Below are 25206 nucleotides of genomic sequence, written 5' to 3' on the forward strand. Positions count from 1 at the left end.
TCCATGTTGCTTTTTTTGGTAATATTCCTTTCAATGAGATTTCTATGCTGTATTTCAGTCTATCTATCCACAAAAGCCAACATATAGCAAAACAAAAAGGCAGACAATCCATAAGTTGCAACATTTATTTTCTTTGTCACAAAATAAAAAGCTGGGCTGCCAGACACCCAGCTTCCTACATCTATATTTAAGATTTGTATGAAATGTTTGATGAGTTGTAATACTTTTCTTTCCTTATTTTGTTGTATACTGTGACAGTTAAAATATCACCATATCATGACTAGTAACAACAGTGTGATGATCTGTGCCAACAACAACAGTCTTATCATGTCATGTGTTCATGTAGCCCCAGAAGTAAATACTTTTCAAGTGTGACCAGGGTTAAAGAAAATGCCCATTTATCTTATGGGGAGGGAGTCAGGATTTAAACCTTCAGGATTAGATAATAACCTCCTTCAAGTTTGCCAACTTAAGAATCATTCCCATTAGATTGAAATACCTAGGTCTCTCACCAATATTGAGAGAAAAATTATGCATTTACATCTTCCCTCTAAAATTTATTTCAAGAAAAAAATGCTATGAGCCATCGAGGTGAAGCTCAAAAGTATAAGTTTGTTTAATCCTTTTATTTAGTGATTTCTGAACTTCTGAAAGAGATGCATGAGAGACCTGTACATAGTGCAAGATAGAGTAGAAATATGCCTAGTCTTATCTTAGAGTAGAAATATGCCTAGTCTTATCTTCGAGTAGAAATATGCCTAGTCTTATCTTAGAGTAGAGTAGAAATATGCCTAGTCTTATCTTAGAGTAGAGTAGAAATATGCCTAGTCTTATCTTAGAGTAGAAATATGCCTAGTCTTATCTTAGAGTAGAAATATGCCTAGTCTTATCTTAGAGTATAAATATGTCTAGTCTTATCTGCAATTAATGTTATCTCCACACTATACAAACAGCCATGCTTATACTGTTAAGCTTGTTAAGAACATTGAACTAGAATTTAAACTAAACTATGTTTCAACTCAAATTTCCAATGAATATGGTATGTATATAAAACTATTTGATGTATTGTCTTATTTGTGTTGGTGTCACATGGAATAGAAGACTGCATCAGTTAACATGTATGAGATGTATGGAGTTTTACCATCTATAACAACACAATATATATACAGTCTAAACTCGTTATCTCTAAGTCGTTTGATTCGAAATTCCAGTTGAGTCGAATAAATTTTGATGTCACGTTTTTTTGCCTTCTTTGTATATATGTATTTTAAGATTGATGACTTTAATTTCGATGACTCGAAACTCTGGTTGAGTCAAAGTAAATTCCTGGTCCCTAGCACGGATATTCAACAAAAAAAATAGTCGCTATCTTGAATTTAATTTCAATCAAATTTTCAAATTAAAAAAACAAATCAATTACAATGTACATAAATAAACGATGTATTCAAACAATTGAAATTCACCTGCAGTTTTTCGAAACGAACGATTGGTTAACCTGCACATATTGCGATCAATATACGCTGGCCTATGCAACATATCCTACAACAATGACTGCTTATTACGAATTGTTTAATAATCCTCAAAAGTCTAGCTTCCTAATTAGTGTCACTTTACAATTGTGACTTACCTGTACATAGACACGACGCGTGTTTACACAATCACACACAGCATAGCTCGATCAGCGTGACTGATCATGACCGGAAGCGTGTTTCATTATCCGGAAACAGAGTGTGTAGTCTATTACGGTAGGTGAAAATTATTGTTTATTTTGCTATGTTATTATTTTGAAATACCATTAAATTCTAATTCTGAAATAAAAAAGATGATTGTTTTTATTTGTTCAACTACTACATTCTGTAAAAGTTTGTTGTATGAACCACTGAAGTCAGTATACCACCTATGAGAAACCAGGGTGCATGCTTATTAAAAGAACATGTTCTGATCAAACCTAATGACATTACGTTTTAGTTGAATTCCGGATGAGTCTAATTATTTTCGTTGGTCTGTTGAATTTCAAGATAACGAGTTTCAACTGTATGTCATTACAGAAACAGGGAAAACACAGCCTTATCATTCCCCATGCATTATCCCTTACTTCTCTGTACAACTCTGCTCATCATTAAACACATAAGTTGGAAAGCTGGAACATATTAAATTGAAGCATCTGATGATTCCTATCAAGTTATTAATGCTTCTCAAAGTCATATTTCGGTATGGTCAAACTCCTCCGTCTTCGGTCACACCCTCTTGCTCGTTTTTCACATCCTCCTTACAGTCCATTTGATTTTCTGTACTGTCTGTTTTATCTGTGTTCTCCCCCTCCCCTACACAATCCTCTTGGTCACTTGGAGCATCGTCAAACTCCTTCAGATCACTAATCAAGGATTCTGCTAACTTCCTACGCTCTCGCTCCGCTTCCTGTTCTTTGACTGTAAAAATGAGAGAAACAGACCCATCTCATACATGTCAGTATAGTTCCCTATCAATTTTATACAAAAGATGATGCTTTAAGGAGAGAAGGAAATCAATATAGACCAAGGACAGAGATTAAAGTTGTTTTTGCTTTAGACAACTTGTGATATGAAAATCTTCAATCCATTTTCTTTCATTCATCAAAGCCATAAATGATGAAGTGTTAACAGGAAGACTTTCATTTGAAATGTGTGAAACATGTTGTTAACCTGGGTATGCCATACATAATTCCTTTTACATTCAATTTTTTTTCTTGTGGAATCCATTTTCAATGATTCAGCCTGATGATTTTTAACTAGTTACCTAGTTCTTCTAGTTCCAATCCAAACAGGCGAAGGTAGTGTGTTCGTTCATGCTTGCCAACAAAAGGACGTGTAGATGTTTTCCCTTTCCAGCCACACACAATGATATCACAGGCAGGTTCAGCATCACTACAACAGGTTAAAGGTCATCTAATTAACCAGTCAAAGGTCATCTCAATATTAGTCAAAGTTGATAAGGCCATCCTTATACCTACTACTGAAAATGGTACATAACAAATGAGCTTGGATAGGATGTTTGATGTGTAAAAAAGTTTCATTTTCTACTTTGACAGTAATCTTTTTATCACATAATCCGCCTGATATCTAGTGATTTCGCCTGTGTAATATTTTTGCATATGTCACTAGTGTAATATGACGTCGCCTGGAGCGATTTTCATTGGCTAGAAATTCATTTTGACGTCAGGCAGAAACAATAAAATGACATCAGGAAAAATGACGTGACGTCAGGATTATGAGGATGGTAGGACAAAATGGCGGCCTTTGCTGGATTTTCATAATACATTTTGACATGAAATTCTTTATTATGTAGGTAAGGCCAAGGCTCGCAAAAGTAAAAACTTCTTAGACTCGTTTCATAAAATCTCATATGAAATGAACACTCATGTAAGATCCTATATATTAGCAGTTTTCACATAGATATAATTTTGCTTAATCCAGTTTGTGGTTCACAATACACATTTTAGTCTAGTGAAACCCTGTAATCTTGAACTTCTCCACAAGTATAAGGTAATTCATTTAATCAAACTTGATAAACCTAAATAAATCAATATACATTCCAGGAAGATTCCCACCTCATATTTGTTCTTTGGGCCTTATTGTTTTTTTCAAAATAAGTTGTAAAGGTGTTTATGATAGATGATGCAAAACAGATAACAAAAAGCGATCACAATGGTTAACTAAGACATTGTCTCCTGTGAGCAAAAAACAATTTATATTAATTAATGTTTCTCCTATCTGCATGCACTAGTCACATGTCTATAAATACCTGTTTTTGGGGCAGTACTTGAAGACAGCACTTCCAGGACCTAAAAACAGCAAAAATAGAAACGAAGGATTTCTCTATAAATGTGTTAACAGAAAGTGATCTATTTCAGACACCAATATTTCACATAATTGTTATGTTTTTATTTGTACAATATGCATTAACAGTTGGTTGTGAGCTGATAATTTTCAAAAACAAAATTCACTAAGGTGTTAATAGAACTTGGTCATCAAGGTCAAACTAAACATACCCATGCGTATTTATACATCATTTATCAGCATTGTGTTTATTTTACTCTTAGGAATACAGTGATTGATACCATGATACCATTTCTCCTAATATAGACAATGGGACAATCTACTTACCAATCTTTCCATGATACCATTTCTCCTAATATAGACAATGAGACAATCTACTTACCAATCTTTCCATGATACCATTTCTCCTAATATAGACAATGCGACAATCTGCTTACCAATCTTTCCATGATACCATTTCTCCTAATATAGACAATGCGACAATCTACTTACCAATCTTTCCATGATACCATTTCTCCTAATATAGACAATGAGACAATCTACTTACCAATCTTTCCATGATACCATTTCTCCTAATATAGACAATGAGACAATCTGCTTACCAATCTTTCCATGATACCATTTCTCCTAATATAGACAATGAGACAATCTACTTACCAATCTTTCCATGATACCATTTCTCCTAATATAGACAATGAGACAAATCTACTTACCAATCTTTCCATGATACCATTTCTCCTAATATAGACAATGAGACAAATCTACTTACCAATCTTTCCATGATACCATTTCTCCTAATATAGACAATGAGACAATCTGCTTACCAATCTTTCCATGATACCATTTCTCCTAATATAGACAATGAGACAATCTACTTACCAATCTTTCCATGATACCATTTCTCCTAATATAGACAATGAGACAAATCTACTTACCAATCTTTCCATGATACCATTTCTCCTAATATAGACAATGAGACAATCTGCTTACCAATCTTTCCATGATACCATTTCTCCTAATATAGACAATGAGACAATCTACTTACCAATGTTTCCATGATACCATTTCTCCTAATATAGACAATGAGACACATCTACTTACCAATGTTTCCATGATACCATTTCTCTTAATATAGACAATGAGACAATCTACTTACCAATGTTTCCATGATACCATTTCTCCTAATATAGACAATGAGACACATCTACTTACCAATCTTTCCATGATACCATTTCTCCTAATATAGACAATGAGACAATCTACTTACCAATCTTTCCATGATACCATTTCTCCTAATATAGACAATGAGACAAATCTACTTACCAATCTTTCCATGATACCATTTTTCCTAATATAGACAATGAGACAATCTGCTTACCAGTCTTTCCATGATACCATTTTTCCTAATATAGACAATGAGACAATCTGCTTACCAGTCTTTTCATGATACCATTTCTCCTAATATAGACAATGAGACAGTCTGCTTACCAATCTTTCCATGATACCATTTCTCCTAATATAGACAATGAGACAATCTACTTACCAATTTTTCCATGATACCATTTCTCCTAATATAGAAAATGAGACAGTCTGCTTACCAATCTTTCCATGATACCATTTCTCCTAATATAGACAATGAGACAATCTACTTACCAATTTTTTTAAACTGTTCCTTTGCATTTTCTGTAAAACGTTCAAAGTAAGGGTTGTCTTGTGACAATAGTGTTAGCATGTCGTCTCGTCCAAAGTGGAGTGTTCTTCCGGTTATCATGTTGTGTAACGCCCCTAGACCCTGTAACAACAGTGATATTTGTAAGACACCTAAACCACTGACATCTGGACTATCTGTTAACTATTACATAGCACACATATGTAAAGACATTATTGATCAATAGAAATATAACTATCCTAAAATGTTTTTGTAGGGTACTGACCTCCTGGTTCAATCTGAAGTCACACGCTGTTACCAGGGGAGATGGACTTCGTCCAAACGCTTTCACACCTGTGTTGACAAACTATGAAAAAAATTGATTGAATATCTGAACCTTCAAAGTTTACAATCAATTTTTTAAATGATTTTATAGTAAACCATTGTAGTATTGATGTTCAAAAGAATGAGATGTCTTACAGAACTCATCACCCAGTCAAATTATAGTGCGATTTAAGTGAAATATTTATGTTCTAATGCAGATGTCCACCAAAACATACATATGTACATATCCGTAATATTATTGAGGATCTTTGTCGTTAAACCTACCTTCACTCTGCTACAGTTCCTTTGGAGTAAGTTACGTATAGATTTAGACACGTAGTACAAGGACCGAATCTTCCCGGAGTCTGTACGATACAAAACCTGGTCAGTAGACAGCTTTTCATCGATACTGTAAAACTCTCTGTAAATGATCAATCAGATGTCAATAAAAATGTACCGCAAAATTTGAAACCTCAACATAAATTAGGATTGACCAACACAAGTTTCTTGGATAGATATCAAACTCAACACATTAGACACTAGTAAAATTTGTATATTGATATAAAATTTGTTAGAAATAAGCAAATATGCAAAATGCAACAAATACAGTGGAACCTCCTGAAACCGATCATGGTCGGTGCATGTAATTTCGGCCGGTTTAGAGAGGGTTCGGTTTGGAGAAGTGAACCGAATACCAATCATCACGATCCGGATTTAATCGATCGGAAGTCGTTTTTTACACTAGTGCACCGCATGTATGCCTAGTGTTCGTTTAAACCGACCGATATTGATTGTTAATGTAAATGTTATCTCAAAAGAGAGAATCATACGTTTAAAAGGAATGGATTACAGCAAACTTGACTTTGTTACCGCTTATAAACGTAGTGTAGTTAGTTAGTTGCGTGAATGTTCTTGGGGATTTTCTCGATTGCAACCTACATACGACCGATCGCTTCCGGTTACGTTAAGAATCAAATTATATGGTCTAATTACACGATGATCAGTCGATGCCTGTCATTATATGACATAGTCATTTTCTAAAACAATACATGGCTTCGGCTTCTTCATACAGATAATTTACGTTATCTGACAACTTCATATATAAATAAAAAAAACGTGTGATTTGAATACGAAACTTTCTCTTTATTACTAGCTCTGCTTGTTTTTCCTACAGTAAACAAACCGCGTGCACATGGTAGACCTTCGTTAGATATCTAAACAATAGACATGATTAAATAATTACACCACGATCTCGGGTATAATTACCGTGTACCTATAGCCTTCACATCTGTATACATGCCCAAGGACATGGCATGCAACAACTATGGTACAGGTACGTGTGTATTTCACGGTCGGTTGATCAGACCTCAATGCAATCTATCGGTGTCGCTCAGGTAAGGCCGGTTTTCAGAAGTGTATTTTAGTTACATTTGACTATTCCGATCTCAAAATCGGTCCGGTATTCGGAATTGGGAGGGATCGGTTTTGGGAAGTTTTATATACTATTAATAAAGAGGAATTCATTCCGTAAATGACATCCATGTTCGGTTTCTAGAGGTGATCGGTTTTGAGAAGGTTCAGTTTTGGGAGGTTCCACTGTACTAGCAAACTTGTGTTGACAAACTTGTGTTGACATCTTCTTAACTAGATTAATATTATCAATGAAGAAAATGAGATTTTTTTTCTTTATGTTAATTTTTTTATATACATTATATATCAAATAAGGTTTTAAACAATAATAGTACGAGAGAATATAAGGGCTGAGTAGTTAAATATCACGACATATTATCACAAGCACTCCAACTGTGGGTCATGACCTTGAATCCAATGTGGGGCTATTGACCTGTACTAACTGAGGTAAAGTGGTTTTTTCTCCAGGTACTCTGACTTTCCTCCACCATTTAAACCTGGCACATCCTTAATGATCATAGCTGTTAATAAGATGTAAAACAATAATGAAACAAACAGAGAGAATATTCCTCCTACCTGATGGGTGTGAACAACGGGTCATCATTCTTGAGGAACAGGAATGGGTCTTCTTTATATCCCTGCATCCTCTTGTTGTGTTTACCAGCAAACGCTCTAGGATAGGACAAACATGTAAAATGTTTGGTTACTTTAAAAACATTAAGAAAATAACATTTTCAAAATATTAATCAGTTCAATAAATCAAATTTTGAATAAAATAATGGATTAAGATTAAGAAGAATAAGCATATATTGCCTTATAGAAAATAAATATCTAAGGACTGTGTTCAGTCCAAATCTCGGGCCTGCTATTGAACAACAGAATCATTTGCTAGGTAATGGTTTGGAAGTAAAGTTAACATGGATAATTTATATTACATTTTATGGGAAACAGAATATCCAGTCTTTTGATTCATATCCAATATTGTTGCATCCTGTTAGATGTATGAAGACAGGGGGGCATTCCTAGTCTGCCAGGTTTTGTTTTGAGAACATCAATATGGTCTGATGTTAGTGAGTGGTAGCAACATTTCCAGTTCTGAATCAGGAGTACAATTTCATCTCAAGACCACATTGTCAGACCATTTTGTATTTCCTCTTGCGGGTAAGTATTGATTGTTTCATCATAAATTTGTGAGAGTCATATTTTAAGGGAACAAGATTGAACTTTTGCTCACAAGCTACACCTATTTATAAGGGCAGATAACTCTGTAACATTTTAATACATCGTACATTGCTTCCTTTGATAATGCTTATGTAATTATTAATGTTGCAATATAATATGTGTAAGTGATGAGATGAAGTAATGGCAGCCTACCTATCGTTAGGGTGCTGGTCCTCGGCTTTCCTTTTCTCTCCCTGTGTCCCTGTACTAGATGGCACATCTCCGGAGTCGGGGACAATACTCGGGCTGTCAGTAGTATCCATATCATTATTTGTTTTCTCAGCTGAAGATTCCACACTGTCACTTGTCTGATCAGGAGATTTTTCTTCTAAGCCTGTTGCTTTATTGTCTGTACTGGTAGATTCTGTTGGTAAAAGTGTTTTATTCACCGATAATATTTTCCATTGCTGTTTACACTTTAATCAGAAAACTATTGTAGGACTTCATCACACATATGTTGGTAAAGCCATTTGAATTATGGTGACCTGGTTAATTGCTTCATTTGTATATTTCTGACACATATACAGTCATATATCAACTGTGCCAGACAGACTCTGAAGAAAACAAGAGGCCCAAGGGCCTTAACAGTCAACTGACAATCATGGCAACAGTGGTATAAGACTTCATTAGAATAAATATGATTTCATTGTGGCCACCTTAATTTTGTAACGACCCAAAAATAACAATACTTGGTCAGGACTATGTCAGGATTATGAGTAACAAGATCGCATAGTTTGAGCTGGAGATATCTCACCTGGTTCCTTTGGAGCTGATTGCCAAGGAAGGTGCTGTTTTTTTATGAGAGCAGCGATGAAAAATCCTCCAGTGTCCTGGTGATGTGGCAGCACTCGGACGCTGGGAACGTTAACAAAACAACGGATATACACATGTCATAAGGTAGAACAGAGATACTAGCAATAACATAGATTTACAAAGTCAAGGATGTGTACTAAAATTATCAATACAGACATCATCCAAACCTATGTAAAATTTCCCTTACTCTGTTCAGTATATTTGCTACCAGTCAAATATGAGCAATATTAATCCCTTAGATTTAGAGAAAAATCATAATATGAATATGGATATGTCATATGGACCCGCTTAAAGCTTTTGCAATGTTGAATCAGATCCCCACTGCATTGGGATATAACTAATAGTCAGCTTTGGTTCAATTCCAAAATCACTGACAAATGGAACTGGACTATCTTGACCCATTTTGGTCTGTGTATACAGATCACTTGGCTATAAAGACGAGTTTCCTTGGTGTTTTGGGCGGTTTATTGATGTAAATTCCATATTTACCAGCGGTCCAGATGTAGTGTCTTAGCGACATCTGAAGGAGGACAGAAGAATGTTGGATTTAGGTTGGAGACCTTATCCTCCTTAGCAGCTTCGTAAGTCTCATACCACTGACCTTTCTCAAGGCCTCCAAACAACAGCTGCAATACAGAAGTACAGACATGGTTTATCAAATGTCACTATTAGAACTACTTGTGCGATGAAAGACATTAAATCTAGTGGCATAAATCTAGAACAATTTTGTTAAATATAACTGGACTATATGATGAAATGATCACTAAATGTCAACAGATGCAAAATAGGCTAGCCAGTGCATATCAGACAGGTTTATCTTAAAAATTTTGTCATTATGATATCAGATACTGGTAACTTTCAAACAAGATAATAATGTTAAACTCTTGTTTACCTTCCAGGAAGTGAGTCCAGGCACATACTTCAGACCAGGTAACTCGCTACTAACATCCACCAACTCTACACTACCTGGTTAACAATAACACATTATAGCACGGTGGTTTTGGATTCATAAATACCGGTATATAGAGCCTTTCAACAGTTAATCTACCTTTTGGAAGACTGTGGTAAGTTTTGTGTGTGTCTTTGTGAAGCACAGATTATAAGAACTTTTATAGTGCTATCTCACTGAAACACACTGATGAAGGAATCAAAAAGGGCATCTGAGGTTTTCAGTTGTGCTGTCTCACCAAAGCATTTTACTGAAAACATATTCAGTACAACACCAGTTCACAGTCATGTGATAGTCCAGTGAATGACAGACTAAATCATGGCCATCTACAGCCCAACAATAGTAAACCTCTTTACACTTTACAACTGACACACATTATGCTCTCATATATATTTTTGGTCTACTTAATTTAATATTCACCTTTACACTGGTCTAACATTGCAGCTATCACCGCTTCATCCTCCAGGGGGTTGAAGGAACAGGTGGAATACACAAGTCGCCCACCTACGGCTAGAAGTTCTAGACCTCGTCTTAGGATCTTCATCTGCTGTCTGAAGACAGGATATCAACAAAAACTTGATATTTAATTAACTCAAAGGAAATGTCAACTTGTGAAAATTTATTTATAGTTTTACCTGTATAATTTGATGACTTTAACTGGGTCATGCTCCATTTGTCCCAGATATCAAACATCTTACCTGTGCAAATTGATGGCTTGATTCATGCTCCATTTGTCCCAGATATCAAAGTTCTTCCTCATTGTTCCATCGCCACTAGTAAATACAAAAATATTCCATTCCTGGTAAAAACGAAAAAAGCTTTCTCAAACTTAAAAATGACATGCTCTGGTGTGTAATATACATTTTTGTGAATTGATAAGTTTTTTACAGAAACCTACTTAAAACATTTGAGCATATATAATCATTAGACATAAATACAAAGGCTGAAACAATTAGTCGAATAATCGGAGGCCATTAGATTAATGAAACTAATTGCTGATAATCGATTAAAGATTTTATTAATCGTTAATCGTTGCATGTATAGCAAGTGCATTGTAAGCCGAATAAACACGATGACAGATCATGGATTTCTGAGGAAGCCATTCTGACTGTAGTTTCATCTCTTTATGTACACGTTTTGAACTAAACAAAGCATATATGATTTAAGAAATACTTGTTAAATTACGGCTCTGTGAAAGTTAAGGTCATGAGAAAGCTTGCAACACGTTGTTCGCAAATTTTCACTAGCAATCGGCTCCATGTTGTTACGTCAGGGAGGCCTGATCGCCGCCGGGACGCTCGGGAGTGGAAGGAGCAGTAGTCATGAACATTTTAATTTTACTGTTGCATGTTGTTTTTCATAAAAAAGAATGCTTTTGCTCATATTCTAATAGAAGATAAGGGTTGTTGATTTTTTATTTTTTTTTATCATGGAAATAAAAAAGTTAATTGACAAAAATTTGGTCATGTCGCTCCGTGGTGATACAGATTTGGTTGATTAGTCGTACGTGTGAAGGTCACGTCAAAACAGCGTATTAGCAGACTGGATTGAAACGATGTTACAGAAGATGATACAGGAACGGAATTCGTGGCTTATTTGGGATAAAATATGTTTGTTTTGTCAATAAATCTATTCTTATTTATTGGTAGGCTTATATTATGTAAGGCATGTGCTCTGTCATATCGATACCAAAACATGGTGGACGTTTTCAGTAGTCAGTAGTGAGACAATATAGACTTTATCTAGTTGCCTTCAGTTCAAGTGATTAATCGATTAGTAATCGATTACATGTGACTGAATAATCGAATACAAAAATTACTAATCGTTTCAGCCCTAATAAATACTGCTACAATTTATTCCGTCTTTGGATATTACAGAGTTAGCTCCCTTGCGGGTAGGTATCGATTGTTACATCATTATTTTGTGAGCGCCATTCACATTGTTTTCGCCGAAAAGTATGACGGTACGCTCGCAAACACATGACGCCACAATCAATACCTACCCGCAAAGGCAGATAACTCCGTAATATACAAATACAGAATAGTACCTAGATCAATGCCCAAAAAGGTCAATGATTAAGACTGTCAAAACAGGCAAAAGGTTCAGACTGCCATGTGCATGACTACCAAATCTGTATAGAAGCTTGGGACTCAATGACAAATTTAACAAGTCTAAAACAATCACAAAATTGCCTATCGAAAGTTAGAGGTTAGACACAATGTAATGTTTCAATGGTGTCTTATCATGATATATGCCTAACATTGTTGGAGTATCGTATTGGAAGCATAGCAACTATCATCTCTAATAGAAGCAAAGTACATTCCTGTTACAGGAATGAGTTTACTACACTCACCTGCAAGGCACATCACAAAGGACTCGGTCAAACATCACAAAGTCTTGAGCACCATCCTGTAAATGCACAACATCAATTATCACATTATACAGCTTAAATAAATCAGTAACCTATGTTCAAGAGCAGGTAACTTTGTAATATACAAAGATGGAATAAGTCATTGATTTCCAACACTATACCTACCCCACATCTAAGTTTGGGCAGACTAGTGGCGTCGTGGTTTATGATGGCGCAGCAAGGACTCTGGAGACGTTTTACCTGATGTACCATCAAATAACATCGTTTGTTATCAACGTCATTGGCAATCACGAATCCCTCTGGAATGCCAATGTTATCACATATCAGAACATAGTCTCAAGTACCATTGTATGATGAAACCAAGAGACATGCAAAGCCTATTATTCACCTTACAATTTCAAAGGCTAAATATGTTAATTTTTACCAAACATCGGTATCTTTTTTAAATGCCTGCATGCAACAGAGTTCTTTTCCTCCAAATACAAAAAAGTTGAATAAATTGAAAGTAATATTTTTTGGGGGGAATGATATTATGTTTATATGTTCATAAAACCTTTCTAACTTGTATAGTCAATAGTCTCTTTCAGCATTTCTAAAAGACCAGAATACTCTAAAATTAACTTTGTATGGAAATCAGGGTAGAGAGTACAACAAGCCTCCCTACCAGGTTCTACAGTAGAGTCACCAGAGTGGAGATATTCGATGAGCTGTGACGTTTTGGAGCCTGGAGCAGCACACATATCTAGTACCTAAATATACAAATGTAAAATAACTTGTATGTTGTTTGACTTATATTTCAGAATATACTTGTATTTAAACAGAAGGCTGAGCAATTGTAATCTAGAATATATAGCATTGTGAAAACATCGTACAATCAGAGTCTTGCTTTTTTTTGTCCATCCAAAAAAATCCTTATTGATATAACAGCACCAAGTTACATATATACACTGTATTAGTGCTTTCGACGATTAAATCTGAGGTCGAATCTTCCACATTCAAAAGCTGTTTCACAACATCTCTGACCTGTATGTTTGACTTTGGGAATACCATTGGTCATTAGGTCCCCTGACAAAGAAATATACACACTGACTTTAAAATGTAACTTATTAACCCCGGGAGATATACAATGTACATTTGAGCTTGATCTTAAAAGGTTAGAAGAATTCATTTTGACTTTCCAGAAGTCAATGTTTTAAATGACTTTAATACTTTACCTTATGATGAGACTTGATATCCATGACCAAGGGAGGGATCATTGACACAGCTTCTTGACGGCTGATGTTTCCCTATATAAATATAACGATTAATCTTCAATCTGGTTTTACTGTCTACAATTATACATTACTTTCATTATCTTTTTCTAGTCTATTTGAGGAAACAATCCTAAATTTAGATTTTTCTTCAATAATTTTTTCAAAAGATAAGATATTTTTCACAGTGCAATAAAATTTGAAATACATCTGTAGGAACTTTCTAACATCAAACTTTACAATTAAAATTTTTCAAAGGAAAATCCTTTTCCATATCTATAACAAGATGTCCATGCACTGTAATACATATTTCTTTTACAAAACCATTTATTACCAATTTCTTCTGACCACCCTAAAACTGTCTATAGGCACTTACACTTTCTGTTTCAAACACCAGAAACTTTTTCAGTTTCTCGAGACGGGCGACATGTCTGACTTCTTTCTTAGACAGATTGATTTGCCATCCTAGGCCATCTGGGTACCTGAAAATGTGTCACAAAGTTAGAAATAGGTTTGAATGTTAAATAGAATATATGTCATGAATGTCCTTTCACGTTAAAATTTATTACAAAAGTTCGGTATTTTTCATTATTTGTAACCTTTTGGGGAGCAAAAATGAAAAAATTTGAAGTATCATAATTCTAATAAGAAGAGAAATAAATAACAGATTCTAATCATATGACTCATATTTAATTTTGTAACTCATTCCCATTTGGAATTTTTAGCCAGCTGACTGATCAACCACTTAAGATTTACAAATGTGACTATACTTTGAGATAGGAGAATTGAGATGTTCACATCAATACAGGGGTTTCGAGATCCCAAAATAACTTGGGTAAAGTATGATTTACTGTTATTGCTGTTGTTAAAGGAACAAATTAAATAGAGAATATCTGGTTTACTGAAGTAAATGTTCTTACACTTGAAACGTAAAAGTTTCAATAATAACTTCACATCATGTTAAAATTGAAGCAGAATTAACATACTGTTATGTAAAGTTAAACTTCGATGTAATAACATTTCAATATAAAATATATAATAGTAATAAAAACGCTTCAATAGCAGTTGATAGATCTGTGTTTTGAGTAAATCAATATTAATTAAGTTTTCTTGTTTTGAGTAAATCAATATTAATTAAGAGAAAACTATCATACCAGGTGAGATTCTTTGGTACCAGTTTCTTTGGTTCTTCAGACTCGTCATCATCCTCACAAGATTTCATCAAGTCATTCAGGTATTCACCTTTAACTACTTTCATTAACTCCTTGGATTGACTGAAAAACAGAAGATGAAAGATCTATATCAAGTGCTTATGTACTGTAAATTTATAACAAATATTTTACAAAGGTACAATATACAAAGATACAATGTATTTATTTTTTAGCCAGTAAATTATTTGACGAGGAGAATGACACAATATTTCAATTTTATTACTACAAACATAAAGATCCTAAATGGTGTACATGCCTTACTTATTCTGTCATAACAAGGAAAATTTGCAAATATATATAAACAAGAGGCCCATGGGCCCTAAAGGTCATCTGACTCATGGCACAAAACAACAAAGTCACAGTATAAAGTATTGGTTAACAATTAATATAAACAATACAAGGAACTCCTTAGTTGAATATGTAAGTTTCTGAAATAGGTAAATGTCATTTGTTGAACAAACTTGGTAGCCCTTCATCCATATATGGTTGTAACCCATTCAAGGATTAATATAAGGAGGAGTCAGATTTTAAAGCCAAATTTCAACAAAGCTCCCACTTTGGACCTCTGCCGTGCAATCCCCATGGGTCTTAGCTCGGTCCTTTATAAAATATGATTGTCCTCACCTAAAGTTCCTCCTTCTGAATCAATTAAAACCCCTATAGACCAATTTTCATTGAGATCGGAGACTGAAACATGAAAACAGGAAGTTGGCCCGCTGCCATCTTGGAATACCAAAATCTTTATGAAAATGTTTGCATGTTGTTCGGCATCAATTAAAACCCCTATAGACCATTTTCATTGAGATCGAAGACCTAAACCTGAAAACAGGAAGTGGGCCAGTGGTCATCTTGGAATACCAAAATCTTTACAAAAATGTTTGCATTTTGTTCGGCATTAATTAAAACCCCAATAGACTAATTTTCATTGAGATCAGAGATTGAAACCTAAAACAGGAAGTGGGCCAGCTAAAATTAAGAAAATTTGCCCTTTTGGGGCCCCACTCCTCAGCCCCTAGGGGTCAGACCAGGCTCATTTATATAAAATATGACTGTCCTTCCCTAATGATGTGTCACACCAAATATGGATGAAATCCATCCAAGGATGAAGGAGGGGTAGGATTTTAAAGCTAAAATTAAGATAATTTTCCCATTTGGGGCCCCAACTCTCAGCCCCTAGGGGTCAGACCAGGCTCATTTATATAAAATATGACTGTCCTTCCCTAATGATGTGTCACACCAAATATGGATGAAATCCATCCAAGGATGAAGGAGGAGTAGGATTTTAAAGCTTAAAATAAGAAAATTTGCCCTTTTGGGGCCCCACCCCTCAGCCCCTAGGGATAGGACCAAGCCCATTTATTTAAAATATGATTGTCCTTCCCCAATGATGTTTCACACCAAATATGGATGAAATCCATCCAAGGATGAAGGAGGATTAGGATTTTAAAGCTAAAATTGAGAAAATTTGCCCTGTTGGGGCCCCACCCCTCAGTCCCTAGGGTTCGGGCCAGGCTCATTTATATAAAATATGACTGTCCTTCCCTAATGATGTGTCACACCAAATATGGATGAAATCCATCCAAGGATGAAGGAGGGGTAGGATTTTAAAGCTAAAATTAAGAAAATTTTCCCATTTGGGGCCCCAACTCTCAGCCCCTAGGGGTCGGACCAGGCTCATTTATATACAAGAGATCCAAGAGGGATGTTGGCGCCCACCAATCAATGATATATGTCTGACAATGGAAAGAGGGATCTTTTCTCTGCTTTTTAAAACTTTTGCAAATATACTACATATAAAATTTGAGACAGATCGCTTCAGTAATTTTTGAGAAACAGCAGTAACAATCTTTAACTATCAAAATACAATATGGCTCTTTGGCAGCCATCTTGTTGATCGATCGGTCCCAAATCGAAATATGCACAACTAGGGCCCTAGGGGAACCTATATATGAAATTTGAGACAGATTCATTCAAAACTTTCTGAGAAATAGCGAAAACAATCTTTAACTATCAAAATCTAAGATGGCTGCCTGGCGGCCATCTTGTTGACCGATCGGTCCCAAAACGCAATATGCACAACTAGGGCCCTAGGGGAACCTACATATGAAATTTGAGACAGATCCCTTCAGTCCTTTGTGAGAAATAGCGATAACAAACTTTAACTATCAAAATCCAAGATGGCTGCGTGGCGGCCATCTTGTTGACCGATCGGTCCCAAAATGCAATATGCAAAACTAGGGCCCTAGGGAAACCTACATATGAAATTTGAGACAGATCCCTTCAGTACTTTGTGAGAAATAGCGATAACAAACTTTAAGTATCAAAATCCAAGATGGCTTCCTGGCGGCCATCCTGTTGACTGCCTGGCGGCCATCTTGTTGACCGATTAGTCCCAAAATGCAATATGCACAACTAGGGCCCTAGGGGAACCTACATATGAAATTTGAAACAGATCCCTTCAGTACTTTGTGAGAAATAGCGATAACAAACTTTAAGTATCAAAATCCAAGATGGCTGCCTGGTGGCCATCTTGTTGACCGATCGGTCCCAAAACGCTATATGCACAACTAGTGCCCTAGGGGAACCTACATATGAAATTTGAGACAGATCCCTTAAGTACTTTGTGACATATAGCGATAACAATCTTTAACTATCAAAATACAATATGGCTGCCTGGTGGCCATCTTGCTGACCGATCGGTCCCAAATGCAATATGCACAACAAGGGCCCTAGGGGATCGTACATATGAAATTTGAGATAGATCCCTTCAGTACTTTCTGAGAAATAGTGATAACAAACTTTAAGTATCAAAATCCAAGATGGCTGCCTGGCGGCCATCTTGTTGACTGATCGGTCCCAAAATGCAATATGCACAACTAGGGCCCTAAGGGAACCTACATATGAAATTTGAGAAAGATCCCTTCAGTACTTTCTGAGAAATAGCGATAACAAACTTTAACTATCAAAATCCAAGATGGCTGCCTGGCGGCCATCTTGTTGACCGATTGGTCCCAAAATGCAATTTGCACAACTACGGCACTAGGGGAACCTACATATGAAATTTGAGATAGATCCCTTCTGTACTTTCTGAGGAATAGTGATAACAAACTTTAAGTATCAAAATCCAAGATGGCTGCCTGGCGGCCATTTTGTTGACCGATTGGTCCCAAAATGCAATATGCACAACTAGGGCCCTAGGGGAACCTACATATGAAATTTGAGACAGATCCCTTCATTACTTTCTGAGAAATAGCGATAACAAACTTTAACTATCAAAATCCAAAATGGCTGCTTGGCGGCCATCTTGTGGACCGATTGGTCCCAAAATGCAATATGCACAACTAGGGCCCTAGGGGAACCTACATATGAAATGTGAGACAGATCCCTTCAGTACTTTCAGAGAAATAGCGATAACAAGAATTGTTAACGGCGGACGGAGGGACGGACGGAAGGACGGACCACGGACCACGGACAAAAAGCGATGATGGTGGGCTAAAGATATGATTGTCCTTCCCCAATGATATTTTACACCAAATATGGATGAAATCCATTCAAGGATGAAGGAGGAGTAGGATTTTAAAGCTAAAATTAACACTTTTTGGGGCCCATCCCTCTGACCCTAGGGGTCGGACCATGCTCATTTATTTAAAATATAATAACCCTTCCCCAATGATGTTTCACACCAAATATGGATGAAATCATCCCAAGGATGAAGGAGGAGTAGGATTTTAAAGCGTAAAATAAGAAAATTTGCCCTTTTGGGGCCCCACCCCTCAGCCCCTAGGGGTCGGACCAGGCTCATTTATATAAAATATGATTGTCCTTCCCCAATGATGTTTCAAACCAAATATGGATGAAATCCATCAAAGGATAAAGGAGGAGTAGGCTTTTGTATAAATAGTCTTACGCACGACGCACGAAGGCGGAAAAAACACGATGACAATAGGTCATCCTGACCTTCGGTCAGATGACCTAAAAACCTGGACAAAACGGCACAAAACGAGCAGCCAATCTGCATCAACCGTGATAAAACGTTGAAAAAACGCAACAGAACGTCACTAAACTTGAAATCACCGTGAGATTCTGGGAAACGTGCTTGCTGCCCGTTCCACCACGGACTGTTTTTAAGTTCTGTTACGGCCTCGTACGCACTGTTACATTTTGTTATGTCAATCCTGTTTTATTACATCCTGTGGCGTTCTCCATCTGTACCGTGACTGTCGTGGCAAATTTTTTGACAGTTTAAAAATCTGGCACGGCATCCACGGTAACCACGACCGCTCACGTTTGTCTATCACCTCCTTCTGCGTTGTCTCACGTTGTCTCGCGGTCACCACGTTTTGTCCACGGTGGCCTGAAACGTGGCTGCCGTGGCTGCCGGGAACATAGTGTAAACCTAGCATAAGTCAATAATACCTGCATGGTGTTCTTCTGGGCCACAGAAACAATACTTACAATATTTAATGAATCAAACATCACTTTTTAGAATAATTTTGGGTACCAAGAGGGAAATAGCTATTTTAGCTCTAAGAACAGTGTGTGAGTTGTGGTGTGTGAGTTGTGGTGTGGCTGGTAAGGCTTCTGTAGAAATATGATCTTGCTATAGTTACCCTTTGAAGCCTGTGATCCTAAATGTGACAGGTAGCGGTTCCTGTAGTGTCTTTATAAAGCTATCCCATTCTCCCTCTGGAACCATGCCAACACCCTAGAGAAAACATTGGCAATTAATAAACAAATTATCATTAGAATTTAGACAGAAAGATATTTGCACATAAGCTTAACTTAGTTTAACTTAATTGATTCTGAACACAGGCACTATGTGTGCCTCTATATTCAGGTCGTAGTCCATATACTCATATTAAATGACGATATAAAGGTTTTCTTGTGACGTTACACCAGCTTTGTTTTGAATTTCATTTCTTCGCTATCCCAAAATTTGTCCAAAAGTTTTTAGATTAGGCGACTGTATTACATTCTCAGGTAAAGAGTTCCAGTTGCCAACAATTCGCTTGGTAAATGAATATTTCCTCACATCCAATCTGCACCTTGATTTTTCCAGGCTTAATGAATGTCCCCGGTTTGTTTCCCTTGTTTATATGACACAAGTGAAGTCCCTGTGATACGGATGGATCATAGCCTCCTCTTAAAATTTTAAAATTTCAATCATATCTCCTCTATTGCGACTATAAACTAAGGACAGAAGCTTAAGACATCTCAATCGTTCTTCGTATTAATAATTCTTCAATCCAGGCAGTAGCCCGCCTTTGAATGCTTTCTAAAAGTTCAATGTCTTGTTGCTTATATGATTTCCATATGCACACTCCATATTCTAAGTTGGGTCAAACTAAGGCTTTATACAGTAGAAAAAATGAATTTTTATCCAAGTGTGTATGTTCTTCTGGTGATAATGAGGTAAAAACAGTATAAAGCTAGTATATTAATAATTCGAAATAAAAGGCCAAAACGTCTACATGTTTGTTTACATCTATTGTGCGTAGGTACGAAATGTCTCGGCACATTTGATGTTCTTCTGGTGGCTCCAAGTATTCGGTTCGCTTTATTTACAGCGGCTTGCGTATGAGTTTTAAAGTTCAATTTATTATCGACAATTATTCCAAGGTCTTTCTCTTCTGTTTCTTCGGCCATATGAATGTCATCAGTTCCTTGAAATTTGTTTGAATTCATTTTTTTTGTCAATTTTGGCAATTTCTTCTTCCTCGATGTCCTTCCAAACAAATGGATAATCAATATGAATATGCGGGAGCTGTGGTATGTCACTGGTATGTCACCTTCCAGCTCTCTTGTAAATACAAGAGACTAAAAAAGTCTGCTAAAACATTTGCCTTTTTACTATCGCTTTTAGCAACATGTACAACCTGGCCGTTTTCCTTTACATGTAGTTCAGGTATTCCTGGCCTTGTTTTCGCTTTGGAATTGGCTATCCCCTTCATGAAATTATTCAACAAAGTAAGTCATAAATCAATTTGCAAAAAGAAAACAGTAAGGAAGCCAACAAAGATTTCGTATTTTCAGTCTGAATTTGATTCGAAGTACCAGTAAAAGGGGGAAAGGCCCTTATAGGGATGCATGGGAGTGCTTATTGGGTCGAATACAGTAATTTTACCACAATTAAGAAAATGTTGACTGAATTTGGGAAAATACAGTGCAATTTTTCGATTGGGGATAAATATATATTATATAGGTCCCTCTACAGAACCCTACAAAGGCCTGCAAAAACTCTGATTAATAATCAAATTGTACATACTGGTAAATAATATATCTTTGTATTCATAGATAATTCATAAATAGTTCATAAATAATAAATCTTTATATGCATAACATAACAATAAATATTTCACTCAATACTCACAGAATAAAACTTCTCGAACAGTTCATTCCTCCGAACAGACAGATCATAACTGCCTCTGCCCTGTTTCTTGGCCTGGAAAAATATCAGAAGGTCAATTATTACAAGCAGCTTAGCAAGTAATGACTACTGGCTAGGAAATGGAAAATACCCTTGCAGTAATGAAAAATTATATATCTTTATTTATAGGCAGTGATTTTATAGGTACATCTGGGGCAAATAAAACACTTCCACTACAGATATTTTGCTGTATTTTTCCAATATTATGTAAATATTTTCCCACATTAAGAAAATTTTTCTGAAATAATTTCAAGAAATATGCAATATATTGTTTTCCCAATTGAAATACAACAAGAGGCCCAGAGGGCCTGTATCGCTCACCTGGTTTGTAATGCCAAATAATTTTCTGAATACAGGTTCATTGTTTCTTTTCTGAAGGAATTTTAATATTAACCTCTAAATCCCCTATTGGGCCCCACCCTTCCTGCCCCCTGGGGGTCAGAGCCAAAATTTATACAAGTTCTGTTCCCCTTCCACAAAGGATGTTTCTGGCCAAATTTGGTTACAATCCATGCAGAACTCTATGAGAAGTAGCAATTTAAAGGATTTACCTTTCCCCTATTGGGCCCCACCTCTCCTACCCCCAGGGGATCATAGCCAAAATGTATACAACTTCTGTTCCTCTTCCCCCAAGGATGTTTCTGGCCAAATTTGGTTACAATCCATGCAGAACTCTAGGACAAGTAGCGATTGATAGAATTTACCTCTATTTCCCCTATTGGGCCCCGCCCCTCCTGCCCCCTGAGGGTCAGAGCCAAAATTTATACAAGTTCTGTTCTCCTACCCCCAAGGATGTTTGTGGCCAAATTTAGTTACAATCCATACAAAACTCTAGGACAATTAAGTAGCAATTTAAAGAATTTACCTATAATTCCCCTATTGGGCCCCGCCCCTCCTGCCCCGGGGACCAGAGCCAAAATTTATACAAACTCAGTTCTTATTCTCCCAAGGATATTTCTGGCCAAATTTGGTTACAATCCATGTAGAACTCTATGACTAGTAGCGAATTAAAGGATTTACCTCTATTTCCCCTATTAGGCCCCACCCCTCCAGCCCCGGGGGGGCCAGAGCCAAAATTTATACAAGTTCTGTTCCCCTTCCCCCAAGGATGTTTGTGGCAAAATTTAGTTACAATCCATGTAGAACTCTATGACTAGTAGCGATTTAAAGGATTTACCTCTATTTCCCCTATTGGGCCCCGCCCCTCCTGCCCCCGGGGGGTCAGAGCCAAAATTTATACAAGTTCTGTTCCCCTTCCCCCAAGGATGTTTCTGGCCAAATTTGGTTACAATCCATGCAGAACTCTAGGACAAGTAGCGATTTATAGGATTTACCTCTATTACCCCTATTGGGCCCCGCCCATCTTGCCCCCTGGGGGTCAGAGCCAAAATTTATACAAGTTCTGTTCCCCTTCCCCCAAGGATGTTTCTGGCCAAATTTGGTTACAATCCATGCAGAATTCTAGGACAAGTAGCGATTTATAGGATTTACCTCTATTACCCCTATTGGGCCCCGCTCCTCCTGCCCCCAGGGGGTCAGAGCCAAAATTTATACAAGTTCTGTTCCCCTTCCCCCAAGGATGTTTCTGGCCAAATTTGGTTACAATCCATACAGAACTCTAGGACAAGTAGCGATTTATAGGATTTACCTCTATTACCCCTATTGGGCCCCGCCCCTCCTGCCCCCTGGGGGTCAGAGCCAAAATTTATACAAGTTCTGTTCCCCTTCCCCCAAGGATGTTTCTGGCCCAATTTGGTTACAATCCATCCAGAACTCTATGACTAGTTGAAATACAAAAATGTAGTACAGGCCTCTGAAATTATTGAGTAAGAAAATCACTGATAGGATTCCTAGATACACTTCCTATTTAAAATTGCAGCTATCTATTTTTCTGACATTGACAATGAAGATGTTTCTTTTTGAAATGTAGACATACTGTATATTCAAACATAAAGAGTCATCAATGCAATAAGTCACATTTGTAAATATATGTGACAATTATATGATGCAAATAATAGAAATGAGTATATATATATTTGATGAGCTAATACTCAAACCGGTTTTAGTCCAAGTTGCAAAGCAAAAAAATCTGGGGAACAATTTAACCAGAGTTTCAAAGGCCAGCTGGCATTAAATAAACCGAAAATAAAAGGAGCTGCTGTAAGTTAGAATTCCGTTAAATGATAAATTAGCATGTTGTTTTGGATGTGTAAATCTAATTAAATCAATTTCTAGGCAAAATCAGCATTGAAATCATAGAAAGGGGTAAAACACTCTTTAAAAATTTCAATTTCAGCATTGAAATATTCTTTAGGAAAAAAAATCAGCATCAAGTTGAAAAATAGGGGTAAAAACCCATTGACTTGATTTCTTTTCTGGAACTCTGTCTAACAGATTGGCGATTATATATTGATTGAATTAGTTAAAGTAGATATCTTTAAATATTAATCAAATCAATATGTTACCCTGCATGGTTAATACTAGCCGCATCATAGTCTGCTAAACCTGCCTATATTATTAGGCTTTTAAAAAAAAAAATTTTGCCTAAATATTAGGCAAAAAATAAAATAAAAAAGCCTTTATTATAGGCAGGTTTAACGCACTAGTCGCAACATATCGCTCGGTTAGGGAAAACTTCTCTTTATAGCCCGATCGGTTAAGCGTCAGACTAGTAATCCATAAGTCCCAAGTTAGATACTTGGCAAAGGCAAGTATTAAATTTATTGTAAATTCTGCACCCTGTTACAAATATATCCAACTCAAATATAGATATATTGTGTTTATTCCACACGTTATAGGTTAGGAAGCTGCTTATTTGAATATTTCTGTTATTTGCATAATTATGCAATTAACCCATATACAGTGAAACTTGGTTGATATGAACTTGGATAATTCGACAACTCGGCTTAATACGAAGTACTTTGACAGTCCCGACCGAATTCCCTCTTTATCTTTGTTTAAAGAACTCGGATGATTCGAATTCGAAAAACTCGGATAATCCAAAGTAAATTTTAGGTCCGAATGAGAAAAATCATACATAAAATGTTCTTTTAACTCGAAATGAGATTTTGTGGACAACGAGATCGCCGAAAATGCCTTTTTCTTTTTCATAAATCTTCCTTAGAACGGCATTTCAAAATTTATATGCGACTACCATCTGCAAATTTGACATCTCTCTTGTTCACATCGTTTTACGACATGGAACTAGTCTGTATATACCCAGTAAAGAGATAGTCAGTAGACATGAAAACTAACTTAATTCGAACACTCGGATAACTCGAAGTTTTATCTCGGACCCTTCAAATTGGTATTAACCGAGTTCCTCTGTATCATATACTTCAAATGACTGAATTACTTAAATTATTAATCAAAACGATAAATAAAATTGAATAAAAAGAGTTTCATCGTTTACATACACGTATCTTTAATTTCCTAATTCAAATATATTTTGACGTGCATGTGTTTGTAACACGTGTCTGGATGTTTCGGGTCTTGAATCAGAGGAGAATTTCGCACGATATGAGATAACTTTTAGGGTTCAAAATTACAAACCTGTTGCTTCCTTCTCCCTGAACGTTTGTTTCGAGGCATATCTGTTGCAAATGCTTTAAAAAATGAATCTGAAACTTGACGTAACTTTTGTGCAATTATTTTACAAAACAAACCCACATGGAGCAAACAACCGGAAATTCCGGAACGTCACTTGCGCCGCCTGGTGGTGTACTCTAATTCATATATTTTAATTCAAATTTGCGATGCGATATCTT

The 25206-nt window shown here is 36.3% G+C and overlaps 1 protein-coding gene across 1 annotated transcript; it reads right to left on the reverse strand.

Moving 5' to 3' along the window:
- Positions 1-111: 111 nt before the first annotated feature.
- LOC138315974 (RNA cytosine-C(5)-methyltransferase NSUN2-like) lies at positions 112-25148 on the reverse strand. The gene is made up of 22 exons (XM_069257414.1): positions 24992-25148; positions 21383-21454; positions 19623-19717; positions 14956-15075; positions 14178-14283; positions 13766-13837; positions 13216-13300; positions 12717-12850; positions 12534-12589; positions 10879-10953; positions 10601-10731; positions 10124-10197; positions 9721-9857; positions 9173-9273; positions 8572-8782; positions 7774-7869; positions 6073-6208; positions 5750-5830; positions 5469-5607; positions 3781-3820; positions 2776-2903; positions 112-2429 (listed from the first exon to the last, which is right to left on the reverse strand). The coding sequence occupies exons 1-22, from the start codon at positions 25028-25030 to the stop codon at positions 2218-2220; spliced, it is 2340 nt and encodes a 779-aa protein (XP_069113515.1). The 5' UTR covers positions 25031-25148; the 3' UTR covers positions 112-2217.
- Between the last annotated feature and the right edge of the window lie 58 nt (positions 25149-25206).

The sequence above is a fragment of the Argopecten irradians genome, chromosome 2 (assembly GCF_041381155.1).
Source record: "Argopecten irradians isolate NY chromosome 2, Ai_NY, whole genome shotgun sequence".
Classification (NCBI taxonomy): domain Eukaryota; kingdom Metazoa; phylum Mollusca; class Bivalvia; order Pectinida; family Pectinidae; genus Argopecten; species Argopecten irradians.